The 25,573-nt window shown below is 38.2% G+C and overlaps 2 protein-coding genes across 14 annotated transcripts in view; one reads left to right on the plus strand and one right to left on the minus strand.

Annotated features, from left to right (window-relative positions):
• Positions 1-3,414, plus strand: part of TANC1 (tetratricopeptide repeat, ankyrin repeat and coiled-coil containing 1) — a 95,639-nt gene extending 92,225 nt beyond the window's left edge. For all 7 annotated transcript variants that reach the window (XM_066999073.1, XM_066999071.1, XM_066999072.1 and 4 more), the window contains one exon: positions 370-3,414. In XM_066999073.1, coding sequence (XP_066855174.1) covers positions 370-1,735 — 1,366 coding nt within the window. In that variant the 3' untranslated portion in view covers positions 1,736-3,414. The remainder of the gene's footprint in view (positions 1-369) is intronic.
• On the minus strand, positions 3,135-24,343 carry WDSUB1 (WD repeat, sterile alpha motif and U-box domain containing 1). Of its 7 annotated transcripts, XM_048054044.2 has the most exons (11): positions 24,119-24,343; positions 21,185-21,606; positions 17,752-17,936; positions 14,381-14,473; positions 13,470-13,563; positions 10,856-10,913; positions 10,194-10,234; positions 9,989-10,095; positions 8,985-9,164; positions 6,370-6,510; positions 3,135-3,583 (listed from the first exon to the last, which is right to left on the minus strand). In XM_048054044.2, the coding sequence occupies exons 2-11, from the start codon at positions 21,580-21,582 to the stop codon at positions 3,411-3,413; spliced, it is 1,470 nt and encodes a 489-aa protein (XP_047910001.1). In that variant the 5' UTR covers positions 21,583-21,606; positions 24,119-24,343; the 3' UTR covers positions 3,135-3,410. The 7 variants fall into 7 exon arrangements, with proteins under 7 accessions (XP_047910001.1, XP_047910004.1, XP_013049078.1 ...); XM_048054047.2 differs by lacking the exon at positions 21,185-21,606 and having other exon boundaries at positions 24,119-24,342; XM_013193624.3 differs by lacking the exon at positions 24,119-24,343 and having other exon boundaries at positions 21,185-24,112.
• Positions 24,344-25,573: the final 1,230 nt, after the last annotated feature.

Genomic DNA, 25,573 nt, shown 5'->3' on the forward strand with positions numbered 1-25,573 from the left:
GTTGAATCATTAGCAGTTCAAGATAAAAAACCAACAGGAGAGAGGAGAAACCATCTTTTTAAATTGGAAGAATACCAAAGTCAAAAAAAAATATCAAAGCCTAGGGAGAGGTGTGCCTACTTGCTTCACTTTTCTGAAGACTGTTGGGATTCAAGGGGAAGGGTTTAAGTCTGGATCTGTGCTTCTACTGTACAACTTCCTGGGTTGGATAACATCCAATTTTTCTTGTCACCTCATCTAGCAGATGACAAATCAGAACATCATTTTGTAAGTGGTGGAGGTGGATAAGTAGTAGGCAATGCTGAGACTCAAATTCATCCCCCAGGCTTTTACTAACAAATCTTGTTTGTTTTTTTTTCTTTAATATAGAAAGCTACTTGCTGCTCTTGCTGATTTACGTGAAGCCACAAAACTGTGTCCTAGCAATCAAGAAATTAAACGTCTCCTGGCTCGAGTGGAAGAGGAATGCAAGCAGTTCCAGAGAACACAGCAACAGAAGCACCAGTCTCCACAGTCAGTACAGCAAGCTAACAACTCTGATAATGAGGGGGAGGAGGTTATACAAGGTGCAAATAACTTTAGTCCTCAAGAAAGGGAGGAAGAACTGCCACACCCTGATGAATCTGTTTCATCTTCACAAAGGTTGCAACGTTCCTTAGCTACTTCATCATACACAAGAACCCTTCAAGACGGTGCTCAGCAGAAAGCTAGACCTTTGTCTCCTCAAGGCAGAACAGGCAATAAATATTTGAGAGAGCCAGGCTTGATCGTGCAACCAACAAAACAAGCACAGATTGTAAAAACTAATCAGCACCTGAGCTCCATCCAGCCTGGATCAAAAATGGGAAGTAGTCAATGTAGTACAAAGACAACGCAATCAAATTTTCAGCATCTTTCCCAAAGTCCTTTGCCAGTCCGCCACTCTAAAATTCAGCATTTGGACGGAACAAACACATTATCATCTGGAAGTATTTCCACAGGTCCTAGTTCTGAGCTGTACAATGAGAAGTTTATGTCCAGCCAGTGTTCCCATTCACAGCATAATGAGAATTTCTCTTCTCGTTCTTTTGCAAGTAAAGCTAAAACCACTGACATGTCAACAGGCCCTACTATGACTTTCAGTGAAGCAAGACAGCAAAGTCCTGTAACCAGTGGTGTCTCTTCTTGTTCTCCATCCAGCAGTATGCTTCTTGCCAGCTCAACCAGCAGCTTAACTTCAGCTAGCAGTTTTTCAGATAGTATTAAGGGGATAGGGCCAGATGTTCGAATCAAGGAGAATAAAGTTAATCAAGTTCAGGGTACTGCTGCTGAATACAGACCTCGCAATACTCCATTTATGGGCATTATGGATAAGACTGCAAGGTTTCAGCAGCAGAATAATCAATCCAGTCGCCCATGGCACTCTCAAGCATCAGATGGATTACCAACAAATGTTGCATCTGGGAGCATTCAGTCCTCAAATTTTGACCAGTTCTCAGTCAAACACTATCAGACTAAAACTTCTACTGTTATTGCCCCAGGAGACAGCAACCAGAATGGTATGCAAGCTAAAGAACAGGAGCAGATTAAGTGTCAAACATCTGCCTGCTGTCAAGACAACAGACCATCTAGGCAAGTTTTGCATTTATACCCAGATGCTCTAGCACACCAACACTCTCACATCAGTAAGGAAGGCCATCTAAGTCATGTCACATCTACAAAACCAAAGCGATCCTTCATCGAATCAAATGTGTAAATATTATGTTGTACATTATGTAGTCGTAAAACTTTGCTCATAACATCATAGGGTATTATGTCGATACAAAATAGTGATTGGCTGGCCATTTTCGAGTTTGAGTACATAGTCCAAGTTGGACAGTATATCATGGGTACAACCACTTTTAAGCTGTTCATACCATCACAGAACAGTCATAGTAACTGGAACAGCAAATTTCTGTAGGAAGCATCACCTAGGATCATCAGTCATCCAAACTAGGACCTCAAGCAAAGAAATTCTTTCCATTACACTTTACCCTGAACATACAAATTTACTTTTACATAGGGCTTTAATCTTGGCTTTTAGTTGTATTACATCTCATCACGTACATCATAATCGTGCCTCTATAATGCGTAAGTGCTTCTCGGAACAGTGTTAAGAAAATTCAGATCTGTATATGTATGGGTTTTTTAAATCAAAGATAGTATTTTATCACTTTTCTAGTGGGCTCTAATTCGGGTTGCATGATGTACATTTAGGAAGCATAAATAATTTGTGTATGAGTAAGCTTAAAGCAGCCATGTTTTGACATGTAAATATAGCTATTTTTAGTAACAAGAAGCAATCAAGTAAACTAAACAGTGACAGCTGCATGTGTATTGAAAGGCTTTGACCATATTGGTTATTGCACTGAGTAACGCAATATTATGGCATGTTAACAATAACCGCACTTTATATAGTTTACTTAATCACCTCTGGGTGCTATTTTACAGCAAAATTATATATTGTTTGTTTAGTCAGGTAAAGAGGTACAACAATGACATGTTTAGTAAGTGTTGTGATAGGAAACTCAAGAAATGGATGGAGTGAAGATGAAAGTTGAAGGAAAAGTGTATGTGCAGTTGCTCTATTGGATGAAGTTGTGAAGTTTTTTTCCAGAGGAAATAAGGTTTTATATTGGCACAGTTCTGAAAATGAACAGCTGCAGTGACATTCCTATGATTGTACTTTGGTTGGAGTGGTCAACTTGAGGTAGTCACTTTCAGGTCTTGTTTGTGTACAGTGTTGTATGTACATTGTAAACACCCGTATGCATTTTTACAAATTCTTTTCTAAGTTCACATTATTATGCTTTAGCTTATTTATTGCTCACTGTTTCTTTGGCATTTTGTACAAGTCTTATATTCTTGTCCTGTAGTTCTGTTTTTGCACAGCTACTGTATTTTTTCCGTACAAAATAAAAGTTACTAATATAGCTGTGTCACTGACAATTACAGGAAAATCTCTCTCCCAGCCTTTCCAAATGCATGTTCAGTAATAGGGAACAGAGATGACACTTCTTTTTTATTAGAAAAAGAAATACAAATTACATACTTTGGTATTTCTTAACTTTTGGAAGAGACTAACTTTGCAAAATGAAGACTCAAAACCTCATAAATGTAGTGAAAATTTTAAGAAAACTTTATTTGAAAAACTGTGAATCTGAATGTTTGATTTCTTAAACAGAAATATTACAAAGTAAAATTATCAGTAACTTAAAAAAAATCAGTAATTTTTTAGCAGCTTCCACCAATAAAGACACTCTTTTCTTAGCATAAAGATTGAAATGACAGCTAGAGTAAAACAGAATTAAACTTTATTTCCCATTGTTTCTGATGCAATTATTTGTTAGCTACATACAATTTCATTTCATTTTAATAAACAACTTCAAAACTTAAGTGGTTTCACCATATTTTTGCTGAGTCTCTAGCCAGCGACTGATAGCCATTTTCAGTGTCCTATTTGGTGTAAGCATAAGAGAGTGAAGAGGAAGATTTGTCATGGGACTAGATCGTCTTTTATTACTGATCCAATTTTCCATTGCCTCCTTTTCATAGGAATAGCCATCTGCAAAGAATCCATCATCAAAAGTTTATATTACAGGTGCTTGGGTGCTGTGTTACACCATACATATTTTATATATTTAAGTAAGTGATGGAAGTGAACCAGTATGTCCAAACAGGAAAATTGAGGTGTAGAACAATCATATGGTTAAGTTTATTAAAGTAACACTTTTTATACAGCCGTACCGAGTTACTTACAGGAAGTATAGGGTGGGGATGACCCAGGACACATGAAATATAGATAGCTCTCTTTTAGTTAGCTCTACCTGTACGCTTATGTTTTGCTACTTTCAAATTTCAGTTCACATGGAGCTTTGCCTCACATCTACTATCAGCAGAGGCATGCCAGCAACAGGTATTTGTACTAGGTCTCCAGAGTTGATATTTATTTACTTATTTTACTATAGGCAGTCAGCTTTAAATATTACCTATTAAATCAACTTTTAAAATCCTAGCTTAAAACTACATGATTCTGTAAGTAATTCTAGAATAATAAGCATTATTTTGTAGTGATAAGTTATATATACCTGTGAGGTTTTGATAACTGAAGAAACCAAGACGTCTCAGCTGAATTATTCCCATCACTAATTACACCTTAAAATATGCTTTAGAAGTGTTTTACAAAATTAATCACAAGGCTGTCAAAAGGAATCATCAGAGCTCTTAGCCAAGTCCCCTGTGCCTGTAGCCTTTCATGTATAAAAAGCATTGAAACAGTGACATTACTTAATAATTAAAAATAAATAAATAAGCTGTGCTTTACCAAATTGCATAAATGGCACAATGGTATTAAAATTACTGCGCTCCTTTGGATAATAAAACTGTTAGATTTAATCACAATTTAAATACTTCCAATTAGCTGGCTCTAAAGCTCTTGGGTAACTTCTTTACAAATGCTTTTCATTTAAGGAATCCTTTCTAGAAAAAAAGAGAAAGCTGAGAGTGAATAGAAACAGTTCAGTCTGAAATTGAAATCAGTTTCTGTCTATGCTTCTGCATAGCACCAAAATACATTCTGAAAGTATTAGAATTTATTTTCAGCTTAAGTGATAGGTAATGTTAAATAAAAGCTCAGTAATATCTAATAACTAACCCAACCAAGGACTGCTGCTGCTGTGCAATGCTCAGCAGTGAACGCCAATCATTAGCCCTCAGCCAGACCCAAGCCCTACAGCCCTGAGCTGGGTCCCCACTTAGCCCTGGGCACCTGTCTGGCTTCAGGCCTTCAGCTCTTCCTGTCAGTACCTAAACAAGCCTAACTTACAGCTACACGTGTACTCCCTTACGGAGCGGGGAGCTTACTCCCTAACACTAGGCTACACCATAGTCTTTCCTTCCTTTTTACCAAATATGAGCCACTTACTACGGAAAAATCTTACTTAGGCTGGTCAATTTGGTAAAGCACGATGTAGGTTGGAATACTGCCTTTTATTTTTCTTTAAATTTTACATCGAGCAGAAGCATAAAAGAAGTTTTACTTAACTCTTAGCTTACTGAACTAAATAAAACTCCTAACTCACTGCACTTACTTTCTAATCTCAGAAATGGCTAAATTCCTCTAAATTAATTTGAACCTGCAAATGTGCCCACATCTCTAAAGTCAGCTGTGTTTATACTAGTAAAACTTCAGTTTGATAATGTAGGACCATGAAGCAGCTAGTGAATACGGACATTCCTAACACCAAATCCTATACTTTCCTTCACCCGTCATCTTGCCACAAAGTGTCATTTTTCCTGCTGCAAAGTGGAACGCTTCTGGAATTCCTCATTTTTTTAACTTCTATAACAGAGCAGTGTGAGGAACCCTCAGTATATGCCTGTCCTGTGTTCTAAAATGCACAGGAATACCACTTTTCAGGACAGCAGTGTAATACACAAATACTGAATGGTAGCAAGGCAATATTTATTAGTAACGTATTATAATGGATTACGTACACTGTGAACATTTTATTTTGAAAGGTCAGTGACTTCTCTTAAAAATGCCTATTTGATTTTGTAATAAGCCTGTGAATAGTCACTGGCGGTGTTTTTTCAGCTAAACTATCCTACTCTAAAACGATACAGCCTTATTTCAAAATGACAGAAGACTATCCTCCTACTGCTACTGCTTTGAGGCTCAAGCCCTAGTAAGTGCAATGCTTCTCACTCTAGTAATCAGCAAACATTTTCAGGTACTGAATGATTAGACGCTGACAAGTCTGGCCTGGTATCTCAAAGCTATGAAGTTACTGTTTACAGATCATCAAAAATATAATGGTCTTTTGATGATACTCCTCTCCTCCACCCCAAGATTAGAACTACAAAACATTAGCTTTTCATAACTATGTAACATATGCTGCTTCTTGCAACTCTCACTCCAGAATCTTGTCGCACCTAAACGAACCTCCTTCTGTACAAACTTCTAAGTGCTATATACATGGTGTGCTAAGTTAGTAATGAGCCAATTTTTTGTTGTTGTTCCCCCCCCCCCCCCCCCCATGCACAATTCCATTGTGCATTTACCAAGATGACTCTGTAATTCGGCTTTTAACTATAAACTTGCAGAGGCACAAAAAGAAAGGACCATAAAAAAAAATGTATACTGCTTCATCAGTAAAGTTGATACTACGGGAACTGCACAACAAATTTTTTCCTCTGTATTAGTGATGCAATTTTATCATTTACCATAGTCCTATTTTTGTTGTAATAGGTACTTAGACCAATTTATCTTTCTACAACTGATCAGACAGGCCTATTTTTTTGTGTTCCCACATCCGTATTCATTTTGTTCAATATTCGTCAAAGACATACCTGCTGCAATGACAGGTTCCTTCATAAGCTCCCGAGTTATAGGACATAAGAACTCATCAGGGATAGCAACAGAAGCAGAGACCATTTTCATCCTCAGTTCTTCAGTTTTCTGAAGGATTTTACTGCGCAGGCCTAGAGACTCTGAAAAGTTGTATGTACATGAAGTGAACACACTGCAATGTCAGGCAAAGAGGTCAGGTCTTGCACTTGGTGGCTGTTGTGCCACAAGAGATGCAGCTCCTCCCCACCCCCCCCATATGGGAAAGTCCGCAGACACCCAGACACCCTACAGCCAGCTTAACAGCAGCCTGCTGCTCGCCTGCAACAATTCTGTGGAGCAATGAAAACAAATGGTAGAACAAATGCGAATGCAACACTGCTGCAAAGCCACAGTTACCTGGCAGAACAGTATCTTCGCTGATGCATAGTAGGATCACATATTCACCTTTATTATAAGTGATAGCCATGAGTGCCGATTTATGAAATGAAAGCATGCAGCACCAAGAATAAAACCAAATAGCATCTGTAGGTGTTCCGTTCTTTATTTTCATAAACAGTTTGTGTCTGCAAAATTACCCTTCTGACAACCCCTTTGTTCCCAGATATTCTGTCAGTCTCCTAGCTAAGCTTATTTCTGCTGCATGACAAGTATCACCCATTCACTACTTAGCTGTCTTCGCCTACTGTACCATGCCAGAATGAGCGTGTACTTTCCAAAGGTACCAGATAAAAAAAACATCACCAACAAAACACCTTGCCAGAAGAGCCCTGAAAAAGATTCGTAAAAAAAAAATAATCTTAAAATAACTTTTACTTTAGAAAAAATCTTTTAGAGTATCAACACAGCTTTAAAAGCTTAAAACATTTAAACTGATATAAATATTGTTTTAAATTTAACACAAGTCACATAATGGAAAGATCCAAAATAAAAGTAGCCAGCACAGTGTAAAGAATGAATTAGAAGCCACAAATGACAGTCATCTCTCTAAATGCCTGATGTGCTGCAAAGCAACACTATTGGTAAAGTGACTGTGTTTGCAGGGATTAAAAAAATAATTACAGATTAAAAAACTGAATACAATTAACATTACAGGAACTGATTGCTTTTTTCTTGAGTTCACAAGACTGGTGTGCTCTTGCAGTCAAGCTAAATGTAAGGACATACAATTTCAGAACAACTATAATCAATAGGATTTTCTTTAGCCTTTGTCATAAAAAGTCATTTACATCTCTCCATTACAATACCCTAAACCTGCTGTACAGTATTGTTGTCCTATGTCTTACAAAGGGACAACTGAAGAATGCCTGAGCTTGTGTTTGTTAAGATTTTTTTTTAATTACATTGCAGCTTTTTCCATCTTTCTCTAATCTAAAAATACAACTAAAAGCACAATTACAGTTGTGCTGTGCTGCCTTGTTTTCTTTCAGACTGATTAGTTCAAAGGCACTCATTTGTGAATGAGCAGATAGAATAAAGATACATCAGTGTCTCTAAATCAGCATTATCTGATTAGCCTCAGCTGGTGATTGGTGCAACAGAATTTTAAGCTACTTCGATGTTAAGGAAAATGTATACAGAAACGAAGAGCTACATGTCTTTCATGGGTGGCAATTCATGACAGATTCCCAGAATCTCTATTGATTTCTCTAATTTACAAGGCTAGTTGATGCACAGAAATACTATGATCAGATACATAACAACACCACGCACATGCACACACAAAACAATTAATAAAGGAGGGGAGCAGTCTGCCTACGAGGAAGAATGCTAACTTGTAAAAATAAAAATGTATTTTTAAAAATGTTTCTTGTCTCATTCAGCCTTTTGTTATACTTGATTTCACTTTGGCAAACACGCCAACATCTAATTTACACCTAAATCTAGCTACAGTGAATAGAGAACTTACATTTTGAAAGTTCCTGTGTAGTTCACCATACCGAAGTTTCTTATTTCAGAATATGGCATTTCCCTGTGATTCCTTCTAAGATTTAACTACAGTTTTGCAATAGTGACAGCACAACATATTAAATAAAAGGATGCCTGATGAATTACAAAGTGTCTGAGCTTGGAAAGCTTTGCTCAATCCTTACTAAATGTGAACATCTAATGCTTTATCTCCACAGTAAGTAAAAACTAAACATACCATGTATTTTTCTATTATGCTAACTGTACTCTGAAGAATTTCACTGTTAAATTCAAGGTAGTTGACCACATAGTATTATAAACATAGCACTTTTACCGACTGACTGTAAAAACCATGGAGAACCCTATTTACCAAAGTCAGAATCATTAAGTGTGTACAAAACCTGGAATTACTTTCCCACAGCTTGATACAGAGTCTAAAAATTAGAAACAAAAGCAGGTAAGACCACTTAACATGGCATTGTTGGTGGATGTGCTTTTTTTTTTCTCTAGGAATAAGCAAACACAAAGAAAGAGTACTTTGAATAATGTGACATTAGGTTTGTTTTTTGTTTTTGATTAGCTACGGTAATAAAAAAAAAATGCATTTCAGGGAAAACATATCCATGCATGGAACACATAACTCACTTTCACTCCATAATTTCATACATACTCACAAGATTACAAATTACTTGAATTTCCACATTCTTACCAATTTTTAATTCATTAGTCAGACTTTCCTTTGTAAGATGCAGGAGTTCTTTGCCATCAATGTTATTCCGTTTGAAAAGCCCAACAAGGTCTGTTAAGCCCTGTGCACAAAGCCAGGCTGAAACATCATCCTCTGACCAGTTCTGAACAGCCACCTCAGATTCATTTTCTACAGTATTTCCTTTGTAAAGGAAAGATAAAAGATGGTAAACAAAACAACAATTAAAAAAACAGTGCTAGGAACTATGGCAGTAATGAACATTTTTCAAGTGCTCTCACTACTATACATTCTCCAGCATTTGATAAAAGAGATGCTCAATAGACATTCTTTCAATGGGGGACAATCACTTGGGTTTATCTTCCATCTTGACTTTCAAAGTTTAGAGGATTGTGAACTCACATGTGCTTACATTTCTGTCGAAGTTGAACTAAAAATATTGAAAAGCATCAGCAATCACAGAAATTAAATCTCATACCTCCTTATAAAAGCAGACCAAACTCCAGACTTTTGTGTATCTATGTGGTATCTATGGATCTTTGCCCCACATACTTCAGGTGCTCATCTATTTTGTAACATTAGTTAGTTATCGTGTATTTTCATCTGTAACAACTGGCAAGCTGTACTTGTTGACAAGTATGCTTGCAATTAGCATATTTTCTCTTTAACTTACTGTCAATTATACTTGCCCAAGAAGTCTTTCAGTCTCTGTGAATAACACCCATGTCTTAAATACTGTCATTTAAGAGAGTAAGAAATGGAGAGTATCAGAAAAGATGAATGAAGTTAATATACTTCCAACATATGAGAGAGAGAGAAAGAGAGAGAATATACCGTGTATATTAATAAGATCAATTCAGAGAAAAAATAAATATTGTGCCATGTAGTTCTTAGGTTACACACTAACTGCATGTAAGTAAAAGTGGGATCTTTGCATCTTCAGGAGATGTTCACCAATACTTTGCTTTAAGTTTAAAGAACATATTAAAGATACTCCAAACACTAACCTGCACAGGGTTGCTTACTGTCAAATTGCCATATGTTCACGGTTTTATCCATTGAACCTGTGGCAAGTAAGGCAGTACATGGTGCAAAAACACAAGTTGTAACATATCTACAAATAAAAAACAAATGTGTGAAAATTAACATGAAAATGATTTAATTTCTTTTATTTATTAATAGTAAAACAGAATAATCATACTGAATTCATACCTGGTATGCTGAGACAAAGTATGAAGTATATTGCCAGTATTCTGCAAAAAAAAAGAATATCTGTGATTTTAAATCTTGAAGATTAAAAAAAAAAATCACTCATTTGTATAAATACTTTCAAATACTCCAAAAAGAAATATTATTCTTGTAATATGACAGAAGTTACCTTCAGAGAAGTTATACAACCTTGCCAAAGCTGATTGGCAGCAAAGTCAGATATGTAACCTGACTTTCCTGTTCCTACTCCCCTGTTCAATTCACTGGAAAAAGGCCACCCTTCAAAAACCCTAATTGAAAAATTATATCAATACAACAGAAAATGCAGAGCAAGCTGAAGAAGCTTAAAGTTTGTTCTAAAGTAAACTAAACTAGTACTTTACTAAAGTACTTTTAGTAAAGTACTATATGTAAATACCACTTACAGGTGAACTTCAAAGGATGTAATAACAGCATTACACAAAATACCTGAAGAGTATATTTTTAAGAAAGGACATTAGTATTTAATGTATTTTTTCTTGAATTCTTTATCATGCTTCTGTTTGATGTGTGCTTTATATATAATTAATTAAAGGATTTCAGTGATCACTATTCCTGATTTTAGGTCAAAAGGTACTGTCATTCTTGCTTTGGATGAAATTTGAGATTAACAAACCCCCGTCTACCTCAACATGAAGAACAAATAAGCATGGAGTCCACTGAACAATATTGTCTTGTAGAGCACTGTAGAGAAATAAAATAATAAAACCCTCAAAGAGATATAAATAAAGAATGAGAGAGATTGATCGATTCAAGATCCTCAAACTTACTTTTCTCAAAAACAAACAAAAAAAACAACACAACACAGTAAATACTTTGGGTTTATATAATTCCTATTCTTTAACATTCTTTATCTTAGTAAGACATTGGAGAAACAGTACTGATATTTCAAGACGACACAACAAAGAATGATCTTGCACTATGCTATACTTACAGTTTCATATATTATGACACACTTGTCCACAGACCTTTTAAAAAAAAAAAACACATCGACATTACAGTGGTGCATGGAGCCATAAAGAAACAAACTGCCTAATTAAGAAGGGAAAAAACAAAGAAAAGAAAAGAAGGGAAAAAAACAAAAAAAACTCTTCCACAAGTAAAATAAGAACAGTGAACAGAGCTCTTAACAGAGCTCATAACAGAAATTTATGGAAAGCTAAGCTACTTAAACCCTTTCCACCCATGTCCAGCTTAAGACAATGACATTGGTTAGCTACACCTACAGCATGATATAAAAATTAATACATAAACCACAAAACTTCACACTTCCATAAGAATTTCTGCTGCAGAGGGCTTGTACAAGGTTTATGTGAACTGGCCAACAATACTGGCTCTACAAACAAAATTATGTTGGTATGTAAGGTACAAATAGGCCTTTGCAAGAAGTATCTGTAATGCAGACATTTCTCTGCATCACGCACAGAATCTGGCTACCCATTACCTACTCTCAGCACTTCTATTTAAATTTGAAACCTTTTCATTTCCAAATCAAACTAGAGGAAGTACTGCAGTGTGATCCATAAAATATAGTTATGCAATGCAATCAATCATAAAATATTTAATGAAATACAAATTGCATAGTTATTTACCACGACAGCAGTATTCACTTAAAGGCTGAATGGGATAGATATTTCAGTTATGACAATGTAATCTAAAGCAGTAATCCACATATCTAATGGAAAATAAAATAACTTAAGGCCATAAGCATTCAGGAAGACCTTTAAATACTGAAAAAGACCCCATATTCAAGCTATTGTCTTCTGTGTTTTGCACAGTTTTCCGTTTATTTGCTGTTGTGGTCCTTTCTTTTTCCTTCACAAGACATCAGCTTCCCCGTTTCAGTTTAAAATATCTTCCTAAAATAAAGATGATTAAAATTTACAGAAGAATCCTTTGATTTGTTAGATTAAGTTGCCAGTGGGACAGTTTAGAAGTGATCAAGCACTTTTCTTCATAGAGCGCAGAATAAAAGTATGCGGTCATTAATACTCATAAAACCATAAATGATGATATCTACCTTATTTAAAATTCCTTCTTTCAACAGCTTGATCCCTGAGGAAAACCACTAGCAACCAGCTGCCAGTTTCACTTTGCACTGCTCACCATCACAACTGTTTCAGCCTGACAGTCCAGTAACTTTTCCGCTCATCCTACCATCCACTTACCTGACCTACACGTCCCCAGTCTGGGTGTAAGACTTCGATGGGAGACCACGTCGAAGGGCTTGATAAAGCCAAGGCGTACAGCACAGCTGTTCTCTCCTTGGCCATGCAGCCAGTCGCCTCATCGCAGAAAGTGGTCAGGTCAGTCAGGATCAGTTTGCCCTCGATCAGCTCCTGCTGCTTTTCCCAAGCATTTGCACCTGGAAGCAGCTTCCAAGCCACTGCCAGGATTTGCTCCACAACCTCCCCAGAGACTGGAAGTAGGCTGACTGGCTTGTAGCTCTCTGGGTCCTCTGCCTTGTCCTCCTCAGAGGTGAGCATGACATTTTCATTTTTTAACTCATCAGGAATCTTCCCCTCACCTCCACCACCCTGGGTCTTTCAAACACAACAGCAACTGACCATGCAATGAGATTGGCAACTCCCTTATCACCCTCTGACAAAGACTAATAATCATATTAGTCCCTAGCTGATGGTTCACGATTAATCTAGGTCTTAACCATTATTCTGTACAGGGCTGGCAGCAAAAAAAACAGGTCTACAGATACCTTGATCATGCACTTTTTAGGGAAAAAGGCCTATGTTGCCATACTATGAATATGGATCAATTAATACCTTTTTAACAATGGCTACTTTCAATCAAATCTGTCAAAGACAAAAATTTCAAGGTATTTAAGTTTCTAAAAATTTCCCGAAAAACGTGAGTGAGAAGGAAAAGAAAAACCGTAAATGGTGTCCCAAAGACAGGGTAAGGTTGCAATGTAAATTCATATTTTTTAATAGATGTTAGAGTATCCGCATACAAGAAAAGCCACGTAAACACAGAAAAAATGAATTTCATTATAATACTCAGAGAACAGAGCTTGCAACATCTTAGATTTCAAACTCAATCACCCACAAGATGCAAACCAATTGGAAAGACACCTCATTAGTTCTGGAGGTCAAAGAACGATGCCATAATTACTGGAAATATATTTTGAAATCTGCAACATGTTTGAACTTTGTTTTACAATATTTAAGTGTAGACTGGACAGCCACCTACATGAAATTTCAAAAAGTACAAGATACTGCTTACCCTGAAACCAACATCTGTCCATCATAAGAAAATGCACAAGCCAGAACTGGGGCAGAATGTCCACTCAATGTACATTTGTATCTTAATTCAACACCTGAAAATACAAGAAGTAAATTATTACATACGGACATATTTGACAAGGCATTAAAACAACATACTTTTAGGAGTGTAAAGTTGCCTCAAAAGATCTGACTCTGTGACATACTGCCTACAGAGAAGGGGATAAAGGATCACAGAGAGAACTTAAGTTCATCCTCTCTGACCTCTTCACTCTGTAGTCTTACCATGTCTAACAGTATTTTAGATAATTGTGTATCCCTACATACAACATTCATCCTTACAGACTTCTATATAGAAGAGATGACAAGAAATTCTCACTGGAGATGGTTTTGCCCATATGCTTGGTCTCTACGTAACAGTCACACATTTACATTGCAGTTTTAGAAGAGCCAACACCATTTTCATTCCTTCAGCTCTTGCTCAAAAGGCCAAGATGTACTGAACAATGAAATGAAACCTTTCTCTGGCCTGGCAGATTAAGAGGTTTCAAACTACCAACCTGCCCGATGGTCACAGCAGAAATTATACTGGTTACCAAAGGTGAAAATACTAACCAAAACCAAACATTTATCAAGACGTTAAGGTTGAAAGGATTGGACGATTTTTTTTTAACCTTTACTTTTATAATTATTGCTAAAGAGATTACTAAATAAAAAGCTATAGGGCCCAATCTCACAAACCACAGCATGCATTAGCTGTTTTCCAGCAAAACAATCAAAAAAAAACTTTCAACGTGTGGTTAGTTTGGCTGTGAATCCATGGCAGCAGTATAAATTTGATCTTAGATGTAAATTGTCACTAAAGAGTTGACATTTGATTATGAAAAAAAAAAAAAAAGCCACAATACAAACCTAAGGAGTCTGCAAACAAAATAAGCCAGACTTTGACCTTATTATCTTGACCACAAGAAGCCATCTGGAAGTATCTGGATCCATGTTCACCATCTGATAAAATTCAAATATATTAATGGGAATCAGAAGCAACAAAAATCAAAGTGTATCAGTAAATTACACCAGCATTCATACACAATTTGGTAAATCTCCTTAATCTCAGTACTGCTTTAAAAAGTGTTGATAAAAATAATTGCAGAGGTTCTAAAAACATTTGCAAGTAAGAAACAGATATCACTGTTACACTGTTTCCTGAACAAGTAGATAAAGCCCAGAACTGCACTACTGTCTTCCTATTTCACATGTTCTGGATGGTGTGTGTTTGGTTCCTCTGTCTGCTGTTTCATTTTTTATAAAGTGTTTCATGACTGCAGTCTAGCTAACCAGTCTTGAGAAATACTTGCATTAGTATGATGATGAGATGAAATACAACAGTCGCAATAGTTTCATAGCTTTCCCCTCTCTATTCAATGGATATGAACCTTTCTGAATTATCATCAAGTTCCATTCTAAAGGTGTTGTTTCTGTCTGTTAACATTTTTTTATTATTATTCTTAGCCAAATTCTTTCTGCTCTTCTACTCCAGTGAGCTGGCATACCAGCCTGACACAAGTCACCACAACATTCCTTCAATGGTGTTACCTCTGCCAGTAGCAGTCTTAAAACTCCTACAAGAATCACCAGGTTTAAGGCTGAAAATCAGAAAACTCTATCAGATGCTAACATAATAATGTAAGTATAATACAGGTACCTTAAATAAGTGCTCATCTTTCCAGCTTTGTAGTTACTGGAAATATCAAAATAGTTACAGTGAAGCATCTTACAAAATTACCCCTGAGATTTCACCTCTGTTTTCCACCACATAAAGCATAGTTTGAGTTTCATCTGGTTATCAACAGAAAATTCTCTTATACATACTTGTAGTTCACAGGAACGATCAGAGCTACTTCAGCTGTGGCAGATTTTAGGGCTGGCTTGAAATCTGTCAAACATCAAAATGCCTCCTTTTTGCTAGGATTTTACAGTGCAAGAGCTTGTTCATACTGAGATGAGTAGCATGCCTTAGCTATCATACTGTAAAAGCACATCTCTTGGTAAAATGGACAGAATGAGAATTCTGTCACAATGCACAGAGTTGGCCACATTTTACATGTTGCCAAGTTGTTAATAGGGTATTACAGTGCTGTACATGCAGAGCTCTTTGAATACCGTAGAAGAAGAATACACTGTCTTCCACTAAGGTACGCTAAACATTTTTAGCAAGATCTGCTTTTTTTTTTTTTTTTTTTTTTTTTTAACCCAGAATCACTAGGCAATTTCACTGAAGTTTGCTCATTCAGGAGGAGGGCAGCACTGACACTCTGCATACAGACACTCTGGCTCCAATTCTGCTCCAAATTAAGCATGTAAAGAGAGTCTCGATCTGAAGTCACATCTTATTGTGCTGGATAAGCACTACTTGTATTGTATAATGTGTTAAATCTGCCAGTAGTCCCAGAAGTTTCACTCCTTGATGATTAAACAAAAAAAAAAAAAAGGAAAAATGTTGTTTTTCAATAACATATGGTTTAAATGAAACTAAAAATGATTATGCTTTCTTCCCTATTTCTCTCTATCTTGGTGCATATAGGCTGAAGCATGAAGGGCCAGTGACAGACTTTTTTAAGCCTCAAGAATAATTTCACCAGGAAACGGAGCATTGGAAATTACACTACGATCTGTTTCATTGTTTTCCTTTGTTCTCAGATACAACTCTTAGTCCACAATGAAAGATTTTTGGTAGTGTTTTCACCAAGAAAGATGGAGACATTATTTCAACATTAAATGTTTCTGTCCTGTCTTCTTCCTACTGCTTCTCCTGCCTTCTCCCTGCTATGTACTATTTTGTTATTGCTGTGTTTAGCACTTAAACACACAGTGTCTGCTCAGTTGTAACTGTAACTCTCAGTACCTTTGAAAGAGCAGCTCACCTGCACTCTGTAAACAGAAGTCTACATACCTTTACACAGACCATGCTGTCTCCATAATCGACATGGAAAGCACAAAGGTATACCTACAAGGCTGTTAAGACAAGTTACATCACTTCTTGCTAAGTCAGACAGTGAGACCTCTGTGTAATTTCCCCACCTCCAATAAAAGCAGTTGACTATGAGATCTCATAACTCTGTATTAAAAACTTTTTCCAGATAAAAATTATACAAATTAACCTTACAGTTTTCCATACACTTGTAAATTTCAGAATTTCCAAAAATTTCCAAGTTGCCAATATTTGATTGCTTGATTATGACACTTTCCTGTACTGCACTTAATTCTACAGGATGTTTCAAATAGAGGTTCTTCTTGTTTGTACAAATGTTTCTTCCCACTATACTAGCTAGGGACATAGGCACGCAACTCCTTAGGATTCCCACACAATCATGCAGTAAGCTGGGGTCACTATGTATATTTAAAAGCCTGTGTCCACAAATGCAAAGCTTTCCCTGAGGTAGCCAGTAGTTTAAAGTGAAATTTTAGTATCTATATTTTCATATATAAAGAGGTCTAAGTTTTAATTATTTCAGTCCCACAGAAAGCCCTACAGATGTGACATGAATGAAAAATGCACATATTATGCACTGCAGCCCTGAGAAAGACCTGCACTACCCATGCTTTATGATTTTGATCTCAATACCCAAGTACATACTAGAATATCAGATTTCATTCTCAAAAGACAAAACTAAGTTCTTGCCCATCACAATGGTGGAGAAGCACATAAAGAAAAAAAATGAAATGCAGCTGATAAAACAAGGTCGGCTAAAACAGCTGTAAGACACCTGAACAGTACTGCGTCTTAGTGGGACACATGAGATCCTGGGCTCACTTCTCCCCCAGACTCCTCCAAGTCAGGTGAAGGAAAACAATCTATTCACACACCACAGCTCATGCATTCGGCTTATTGCTTTTACAGTTCTTTGCACTGCTTTAACCTTGGGGGTGCATGCTAAGAACAAGTAAAGTGGTAATGGTGATCAAGCACTGCATCTTCTAACACCTTTGTCAGCCCTGATAGATAGGCTTCTCTTACAGATGTTGCCCAAACATTTTTCAAAACTCTGACAGCATAATTAGCTACTGAAAGCTAACATAAGCAAGCTAATCACTTTGTTGACCTAGTACATTCCTTGTCATCAGCCTCACAACTACTTTTACTTAAGACTACTCAGAATATTGTGAAACATCAGCTCCTCCCAATGTCATCTGTTATCTCAAGCACTAATGAAAATAAGAGCTAGAGAGAAATAGAATCACTCTTTCTTTCCCATGTTCCTCCCCTGAAGAGTCAAGTGACTAACCAGAAATTGGCTGTGAAGAAATATCACAGCAGGTAACACCAAGATCATGTGCTTTTTCATTATAAAGGCATCTCATTGTATCATCCCAAACGGTTATATCACCCCATGATGATCCAGTGACAAAGCAATTTCCATTCGGAGAAAACGCACAGGCCACCAAAGAACCATCTTTAACACTCCCAGATCTGAAAAGCAAGAGTATATGGTATTTGAGTTTAGAAGAAGTAACGCTCTGAAGAACTGATCTCTAAAATGCAATCTGATGCAATACACCAAACTGTTCTAAGCCCTGCATTTTAGAACCTGGTAACGGAGGGCAGAGAAACTCTCTCCAGCTCTGCAATGAGATGCACAATAAGGAGAGTTGCAGGAACCAGGGCCTGCTCTTTGACTACAGGAGGAAAAACATGAGATGACACTCCAAGGTAAAATAATTTTACTTGAGTGATAAAATGAGCTTCAAACTAAAGACAATTATAATGGACTTACCACTTGACAGGCAAAATACACTGTTAAAAATCTATGGCAGAATAAAGTTTCAAAGTCTATGATAAATATACAGCAGTCATAATATGGACTCACATCTGTAAAACCAGGGGGGAAACAACTCCCACAATTCTTCTGTTGTTTTTAAAGCCAAAACAGAAAACCTACTAACATTTATGATTAGCTGTAGCTGAGTAGAATACTTTGTGATTTATGATATAGGGTTAATTCAAATCACTCATAGACAAGAGAAGGTAAATTTAAAAATATGATTTCTGTACTTTAACTAAGTCAGCCAAAGTACTTTGTAAAAATTGATCATATACAAAAATTCCTAGCAGATATGCAAATGTATCAGGAAGGAAGCAGGGTCAATAATCTAACATCCTCTGGGTTATCAGACGGTAATGTCAAGTCAATTGAAAGTGTCTCACTCCTTTTAATAGATACTAGATCAGACCCAGTGTGCATAGCTGAATCTTTAAGCCTAGGAAAAAAGTCACAGACATAAGCAACAGTCATACAGCAAGAAATCTCAGTCCTATTTACTCTGTCATGGTATTTCGTAGAACACCTGCACGTTCTCTTTTGCTCATAGAAATTTTATTTACTGCCAGAGGTGTCAAACTTAATGCTACAGAAGAGAAGTCCATAAACTTGCCTGAGGTTCTCTCTAACCAGACTTAGGACAACCAAAAAATTATTGACTCCCTTAGTTTGATCATTAAGCATACTAGCAAATACACTACACTGCTTGCCCTTTTCATATATACAATTCTGTTTCCTTAGCCCAGATTTTAAAACTTTCATTCTTTCACAAAGAAAAAGCTACAGATGCCGCTCTGAAAACTTAACAGTAAAATAAAGTGAATTATACAAATGTGTATGCTTTTATGACTTTCAGGTCAGGTATCAGTATTCTTGCTACTGAACAGGAAATGGCAAACACTTTAAGCAGCATACATAAATTAACTTGCTTAGAGTTTGTTCACACCCTTCATAAAGATGATTTAACTTGCCATTTTCTTCACAATTTGGAGAGTCAATTACAACAGTCCAGCTAATAAGGACTAACTGGTTATCTTGTATCTACCATCCATATATTTAGTAAAATGACACCATAGTGTGGTAAAGGCTCTCATTTAGCATCAACATACTCAAATGTTGCAAAAGAAGCAGAGGACCACAGAGTGACATTTGATGGGTAACTTAAACCCTTGATGTAATTTTTAAGCACATTGATAATTTCTAAGTAGAACTGATCTCAACTTTAAGAGAAAAAGCAGGACAGGCGCACTTTTGTACCTGCAATTACAAATGCAAATAATCATTCAGGGAATTTATCAACTGAAAAAAAAAAAAATATATATATATATATATATGTACACACATCCCCAAAATATATACAATTAAAACTAAGTTGCCCACTGTTGGCATGTTAGCACTTTGAAATGAACTTGTAAAAGTAAAGTGAGGCAAACAGGAAAGCAATGTTCACGTTCTTTGTTGTTCTCTTACAATGTAAACACCAAATCAGAATAATTTAAGCTCAAAACAACAATATAGTTTCTACATTGTCACTATACATCAATCATCCAATGAGGAGGAAATTTAGGCTATACGTCTAAAACATGCATCATTGCACATATTAAAAGAATATAATTATAAGGAAGTTACTTTTTAATTTTTTTTCCCCCTCAGTAACAAGCATTCTGTATAAAAAAGTTCTTCACTAGTAATACCTCAAAATAGATAAACCCTTAGAATGATAACAAATGACATTCCCAATATTTCTTAAAGATAAAAAAATATGTAATCAAAAACTAGTTTCCAAAATTAAAGAAACTCTTCCAGTTCCAGAGGTGGCAAGAATCCATTAGAATTCTTGTTTATAGACATGTTTCTAGATTTACAGGATATCAGAAAACAACAACCAATCATTCTGGAAAAAAAAATAAAAATCAGTTGACATCTAAATCCTTGCTGTAGAAGGCAGACAGAAGCCACAAAAGCATAACATGCCTGACCGAGGTTTAACATAAAACAAAAAAAGTGGCTGCTCCCTTATCCTGAGGACCAGAGTGGAACATTTCATAAATTCTTTTAAATTCTTAACTTCTTTTCTATTTCAGAGAGATACTGAGCGATTGATGCTCTACAACTTAAATAATGTCTTGCCTAAGTGTAAATCACAATAACTGGCCTTAAGACTTTACTGACAAAGAGGAGGATTATGAAGATCACCCAAAGGTTCATGCCCTTAACTGTGCAACATCACTACAAATGCTCATCAGCTTTGTTTCAAACAGTTATGTTCTGGAAACCCAGGTGAAATGTTGATTCTAATACTTAACTCAATGAACTCTAATACGCCTCTCTGTTGCCATTAACTTCTCAACCTGAAATAATATAGGTTATGGTAATACCTTCCAGCCTCTTTGGTTGCTGGATCAACATCAAGCTTCTAAGACCTTCTTAGACTTCAAACAGCCACATCATTAAATACTTAAATTAAAAAGACTGTGTATAACGCAATTTAAGGCACACAACACAGTCAGGCTCCACTGACCAACTGTGTATTACATACCACATTTTGCTGATCAACTGCTTAGAAACCAGATGCATGCAATATGCAATGCATCCTGATTTCATGTTAAATCAATGGATTTAAAAAGACAAAACACAACAGGATTTAGATGAAAAATAACAACTAATTCAACCTTCTTGAGTTTGCATTGTTCAACTTAAAAAAAAAACACAAAACTTGGCACTTCTCCTATTTATAATCTTTTGGTCTTCAACATCCTATTCCCTTTTCTTTGTCACGTAAATCAGAGGTGTGAAGTCTGCAAGTCTGTACACATTACAGCATACTACTAAAAGAATAGCACTTATAATGTATTTCTGTCATTGAGAAAAAGGTTGTGAAAAGGTATTTGGCACTCACCTGTACATTTTCAATGACTGCACATTCCAAAGAACTACACTCCCATCCGCTGCACCTGACACCAGATACGTGGACTCCGGGGAAAATCGGCAGACTCTAACCGGGCTGCCACTGGGCTGCCCAAGCACTGCCAGCACCTGACCACCGCGAGTGTCCCAAACCATGGTAGTACCATCCGTTGAACACGAAGCTAAAATGTGTCCCGACGGGGAGAAGCAGCAGCAGTGGACAGCATATGTATGACCTTTCAAAGGTGAGTATGAAAGCTCAGTAAAGTCATTTAAAGAATAAATACGAACTGTTTTGTCCAAGGAACAAGTAGCCAAGAGCGATGGTGAGAAGGCACAGCAGTTGACATCATCACTGTGATCTGCTAAAGTGTGAATTAATGTCGCCATTTTATCTACTTTCAAAAAAAAAATCTGAAAAAAAAGTTAAAAGTTAGTCTCTCCTATTTCATAAATCATACATACTTCCTTAAACAAGATACTTTCTCCAGGAAAAAACATGTTTTGCAGAGACCAATTTCTCATTTAAGCATTGCTTTTATCTTCAACTTAAAGCATAGAATATCCACAGCAACAAGATGAGGAGTTTGTGAATCAGTTAGAATTAACATATATGAACTTTTATTTAAGTCAATTTGCAATTTTGCAATACAATGTGTGAGCTCACATAATAACTATTTAGTCTGGGGGCACTGGCGATAGAGCTTATTCCAGAACTTTTATTTACGTTAAGATGTTTGCTGTTCAAAGTTGTTAGCTGTTGCATCTACACTAGACACAATGGAGTAAGCAGGCATTGCAGAGGCCAGTCACCAAGTGAAAAACTTATAAACCACTTGCTACAAACAAATATATCTTTCTACATGGGATTGGGATATATATATGATCTGAATTTTAAAAGTTTTTTTTAAAAAAATATTTAATGTCTACATACTACAGCACACAAAGGACACAACCAGGATGAGGCACCGCTGTGCTGGGTGTAACAGAGGCAAAACGGTAAGCCTTGTACTAACAAACTTAAAAGGTTACCTAAACAGATGCAAGTAGAGACAACAAAAACAAAATAACAGAGCACAGAATCAAGGGTTGCCTATTCAGAATGTTCTATAGTAAAATGTAAATATCAGGACAGTCCTACAGAGGCAAACAGTGAAAGACACTGGTCACTCTTTATTCATGTTAATTCATTATTATGAGACACATCCTCCACTATCCTTTGCAATAACAGAAGGTAAGTACAGTACAGACCCAAGACTAATACTTCCACTATACCAAAAGCATGGAAAAAATTATCTTATGCTTTTATATAAAGATTTTATGCAACTAAACCCACGTGTATTCACCATTCTTCCTCCTCCCACTTATACCTCCACAAAAGTAGGTTTGCAAGTCATCAGTGACCAAAAAAAATATATTAATCATGATGCAGTACCAAAGAGGTTCTGGGAAATTATTCAAATAATAATAAGTTTGCTGAAATGTTCTAATGAGTTGTATCTTACAAAAAGGTTAGCAGTTGATTTATTCCTTTCAAGAATACAGCATTGAGAGCACTTGTTTATTACAGTACTATTGAGTAGAAATTTGCGTAACCATTAAAATAAAACCAGATTAAATAAATTCCTGTCTGCAGGCCTAACATAGGTGAGCAGTAAGGTTCGATGACCAGTCCAAGGTAAATTTTCCTTTCCAGGCCTGAATCTCTTATTTGAATTCAGACTGCTGATACCTTTCACGCTTAGGCAGTAACACCAGTGATGGCAACACATCGGGGTAATACTAACAACAGGCTTGCATCGCCAATGAAAGATTTGAGCTGATTTTCATGTAAAACAAACGCTGCATACTGAGTAACACATTTAAGTCAAAGTGGGAATATTAAGAGGGAGATCAGAATCTGCACCACTCCTGAAATTGCGTTTGCTTCTCCTTACAACAACCAAAGCAAAGAGGCACCCCATGTATGTTTTCCAAGTACTTAAGACTGCTGGGACCAGCTTAGATCTCAGCATCAGCCAAGCAGTTGTGCCCGAGGTCAGGGAAAGCCCCTAAAACATACATTCCAGCCAGTGCCCCCCCATGCTAGGGGACCGTGGTCAGCCCTCTGGAGAAAAAGGCAGCACAGAGCCAAAAGGAAGTGCCTACAATGCCTGAAAGTTGTTTATGCTGGATAAAGGCAGCAATGCCATTTAAACGGAGTTAGCATCTAAACCGTCAGACTGTCATTTGACTGCTTCAGTCTGAACAATTTCACATCTAAGAGGCAACCACAAACAGGAAAGTGGGGTTTTATATATATATATCCACGTATATAGACACGTTTAGTTCTATATATGCCTCCTCATACATATGCATACAAACACACGTACACATAAATGTATGTACGTACACATGCGTATCTATATATAAACACACACGTACACATAAAGGCAAAGTAACTGCCCCCTTCAGGCAGCATACGGCACGCTGCTGTAGTTACGGGTGAGGTCTTCAAATACTGGCTATTTTAACTTCAGGATCCTCCCAGTTTTATTACCGTTCTCTTTAAAGCTGTTAAGGGGACTAAGCAGCAGCAAATCATCTCTTGACTGTACAGAGAAAAGCTGCCTACTTCCTTCCGCTACGAGAAGCTGAGGAGCCTCGATGCTGCTACGAGACCTCTGGGCCTCGCCGCACCACCCCCGCGCAGCAAGGACAGGGCGCAGGAGTCGGGAGTTTCCAGCGGCCGAGGGCGCAGCGCGGCCCGCTGTCCCCGCGCACAGCGCTGCAGAACCGCCTTCCCCGGCAGCCGCCATTTCCTCCGTAACTCCCGAGCCACCCGCTGTCGCTTACAGACAAAGCTGCGGCGCTTTCGGGCGCTACCGACGGCCCCTGCCCGGCGCCGCCGCGCCGGAGCCGCTCAGAGGGAAGGCCCGCGCCTCACCTTGCGCCCTGCTGACGGCTTTCAGGAGAGCGCTCGGGGGAGGCCCTCCCTCGGCTGCCCGGAGCGCCGCGGGCCGGCCGCAGAGCCCCGCCTCGACCACCGCCGCCGCTGGGCACCGCAGTGTCGCGGGACGGCGGAGGCGGTCCGCACGGCACCGCCCCGCCCCGCCAGCCCCGGCCGAGCCCCCCCGCGGCGGGAGGGCTCGCACCGCCCTCCCGGGAGCGCCCTCCGCCCCGCCGCCTCACGGCCGTGCCGCTGCGCACGCGCACCCCGCGCCGCCTGGGTCGCCGGGCTGGAGCCCGCGCCGGCCTCGGGCCTGCCGCGCCGCTGCGCCGCCCAGCGTCTGCCCCCGCGCTCCCCGCACGGAAGCAACGTCGGTGTCGGCGCGGGCGTTCGGCCGCTTCTTGCTTTTTCCCCCGCCGCTTCGCCTGCGACGCTTTCCCAAGCGCCTTCGTTTCCCGGTGCGGTGGCCTGCATCCGTGTAACGCTGCAGTCTCCTTCCTTATCGGCGAAGGATCGCTGCGGTGCGGCCACACGGGCGCCCCCAGGGCGAGGCGGCGGGCGGGAGCAGCGCGGTACGGCCGGCTCTCAGCGGGCGGCGCGAGGAGAGCCCTCAGCGCCGAGGCGCTCCCCGCTGCCGCCGAGCCGTCGCCACCCTTCCCTTCAGCTCGTGGCAGCTCACGAAGCCCACGGCTTCCACTTAAAGAGTGGTCCATAAATAGCACCTGGGAAATTCGAAATTGTTCACTCGATAACAAATTGCGAAACAACAGCATGCACAGAAGTGTAGCCTCTATAAGCCATGGTTACTTTGGACAATACAGTCAACAGAAATTTGTGTGATAAAAGATGCCCGTTTTTCTAAGTGTACATATTAAAGAAAAAGAGAGCTTGCATTTTTAGATCTACCTTGAACTCAGAACTACAGAGTTGCAAAATCAAACAATCAAACAGCATAGTTATGTTGTTCTCGATTTCCATCTTTAGTGCTCAGTTTGCAGGCACACTTTGGTAGATCTAGAACATCTAGGGATAATATGATGCAAACCTAATGAACAAGGTCCCCTAGACCACCAGTTCAGCGTGTTCATGGTGCTTCCTCAGATGTCTGTGCCCATTCATAGGGTACAGCTGCTCAGTTAACAAACTGTCATTAGGAAATTAAGTCATATAAAAAGACTTAAGAAAAAGCAATAGATCTCTTTTTAAACATACATATTTTGTTTACGACAACTATAACTTTTAATTTGCACCTGCTTCTGTGCCAGCCAATTTGTTTTCAAAGAGATGCCAAGAGACAAAATAGAATCCAAAGTGACAGCTAGAAAACTCTTCACTGACCTTCTCTATTAATGGTATTTTAAAATAAAGAGTTCAAAAGTTTGTCAAGAAATTCTCCAAATTTAGATAAGCCTACATCATTCAGAAAGGAAGAGAGCACACTGGACTTTTTCT

The sequence above is a fragment of the Anser cygnoides genome, chromosome 6 (assembly GCF_040182565.1).
Source record: "Anser cygnoides isolate HZ-2024a breed goose chromosome 6, Taihu_goose_T2T_genome, whole genome shotgun sequence".
Lineage (NCBI taxonomy): Eukaryota > Metazoa > Chordata > Aves > Anseriformes > Anatidae > Anser > Anser cygnoides.

What these genes read in the sequence shown, in the direction of transcription:
- WDSUB1 (XM_048054044.2), bottom strand. Translation starts at nt 21,582, where the DNA reads ATGGCGACATTAATTCACACTTTAGCAGATCACAGTGATGATGTCAAC. An exon ending in CAGTCATTGAAAATGTACAG is followed by an intron (nt 17,937 to 21,184) that starts GTGAGTGCCAAA and finishes CTTGCTTTTCAG; the next exon opens with ATCTGGGAGTGTTAAAGATG. An exon ending in CAGTAAGCAACCCTGTGCAG is followed by an intron (nt 9,165 to 9,988) that starts GTTAGTGTTTGG and finishes TCCTTTACAAAG; the next exon opens with GAAATACTGTAGAAAATGAA.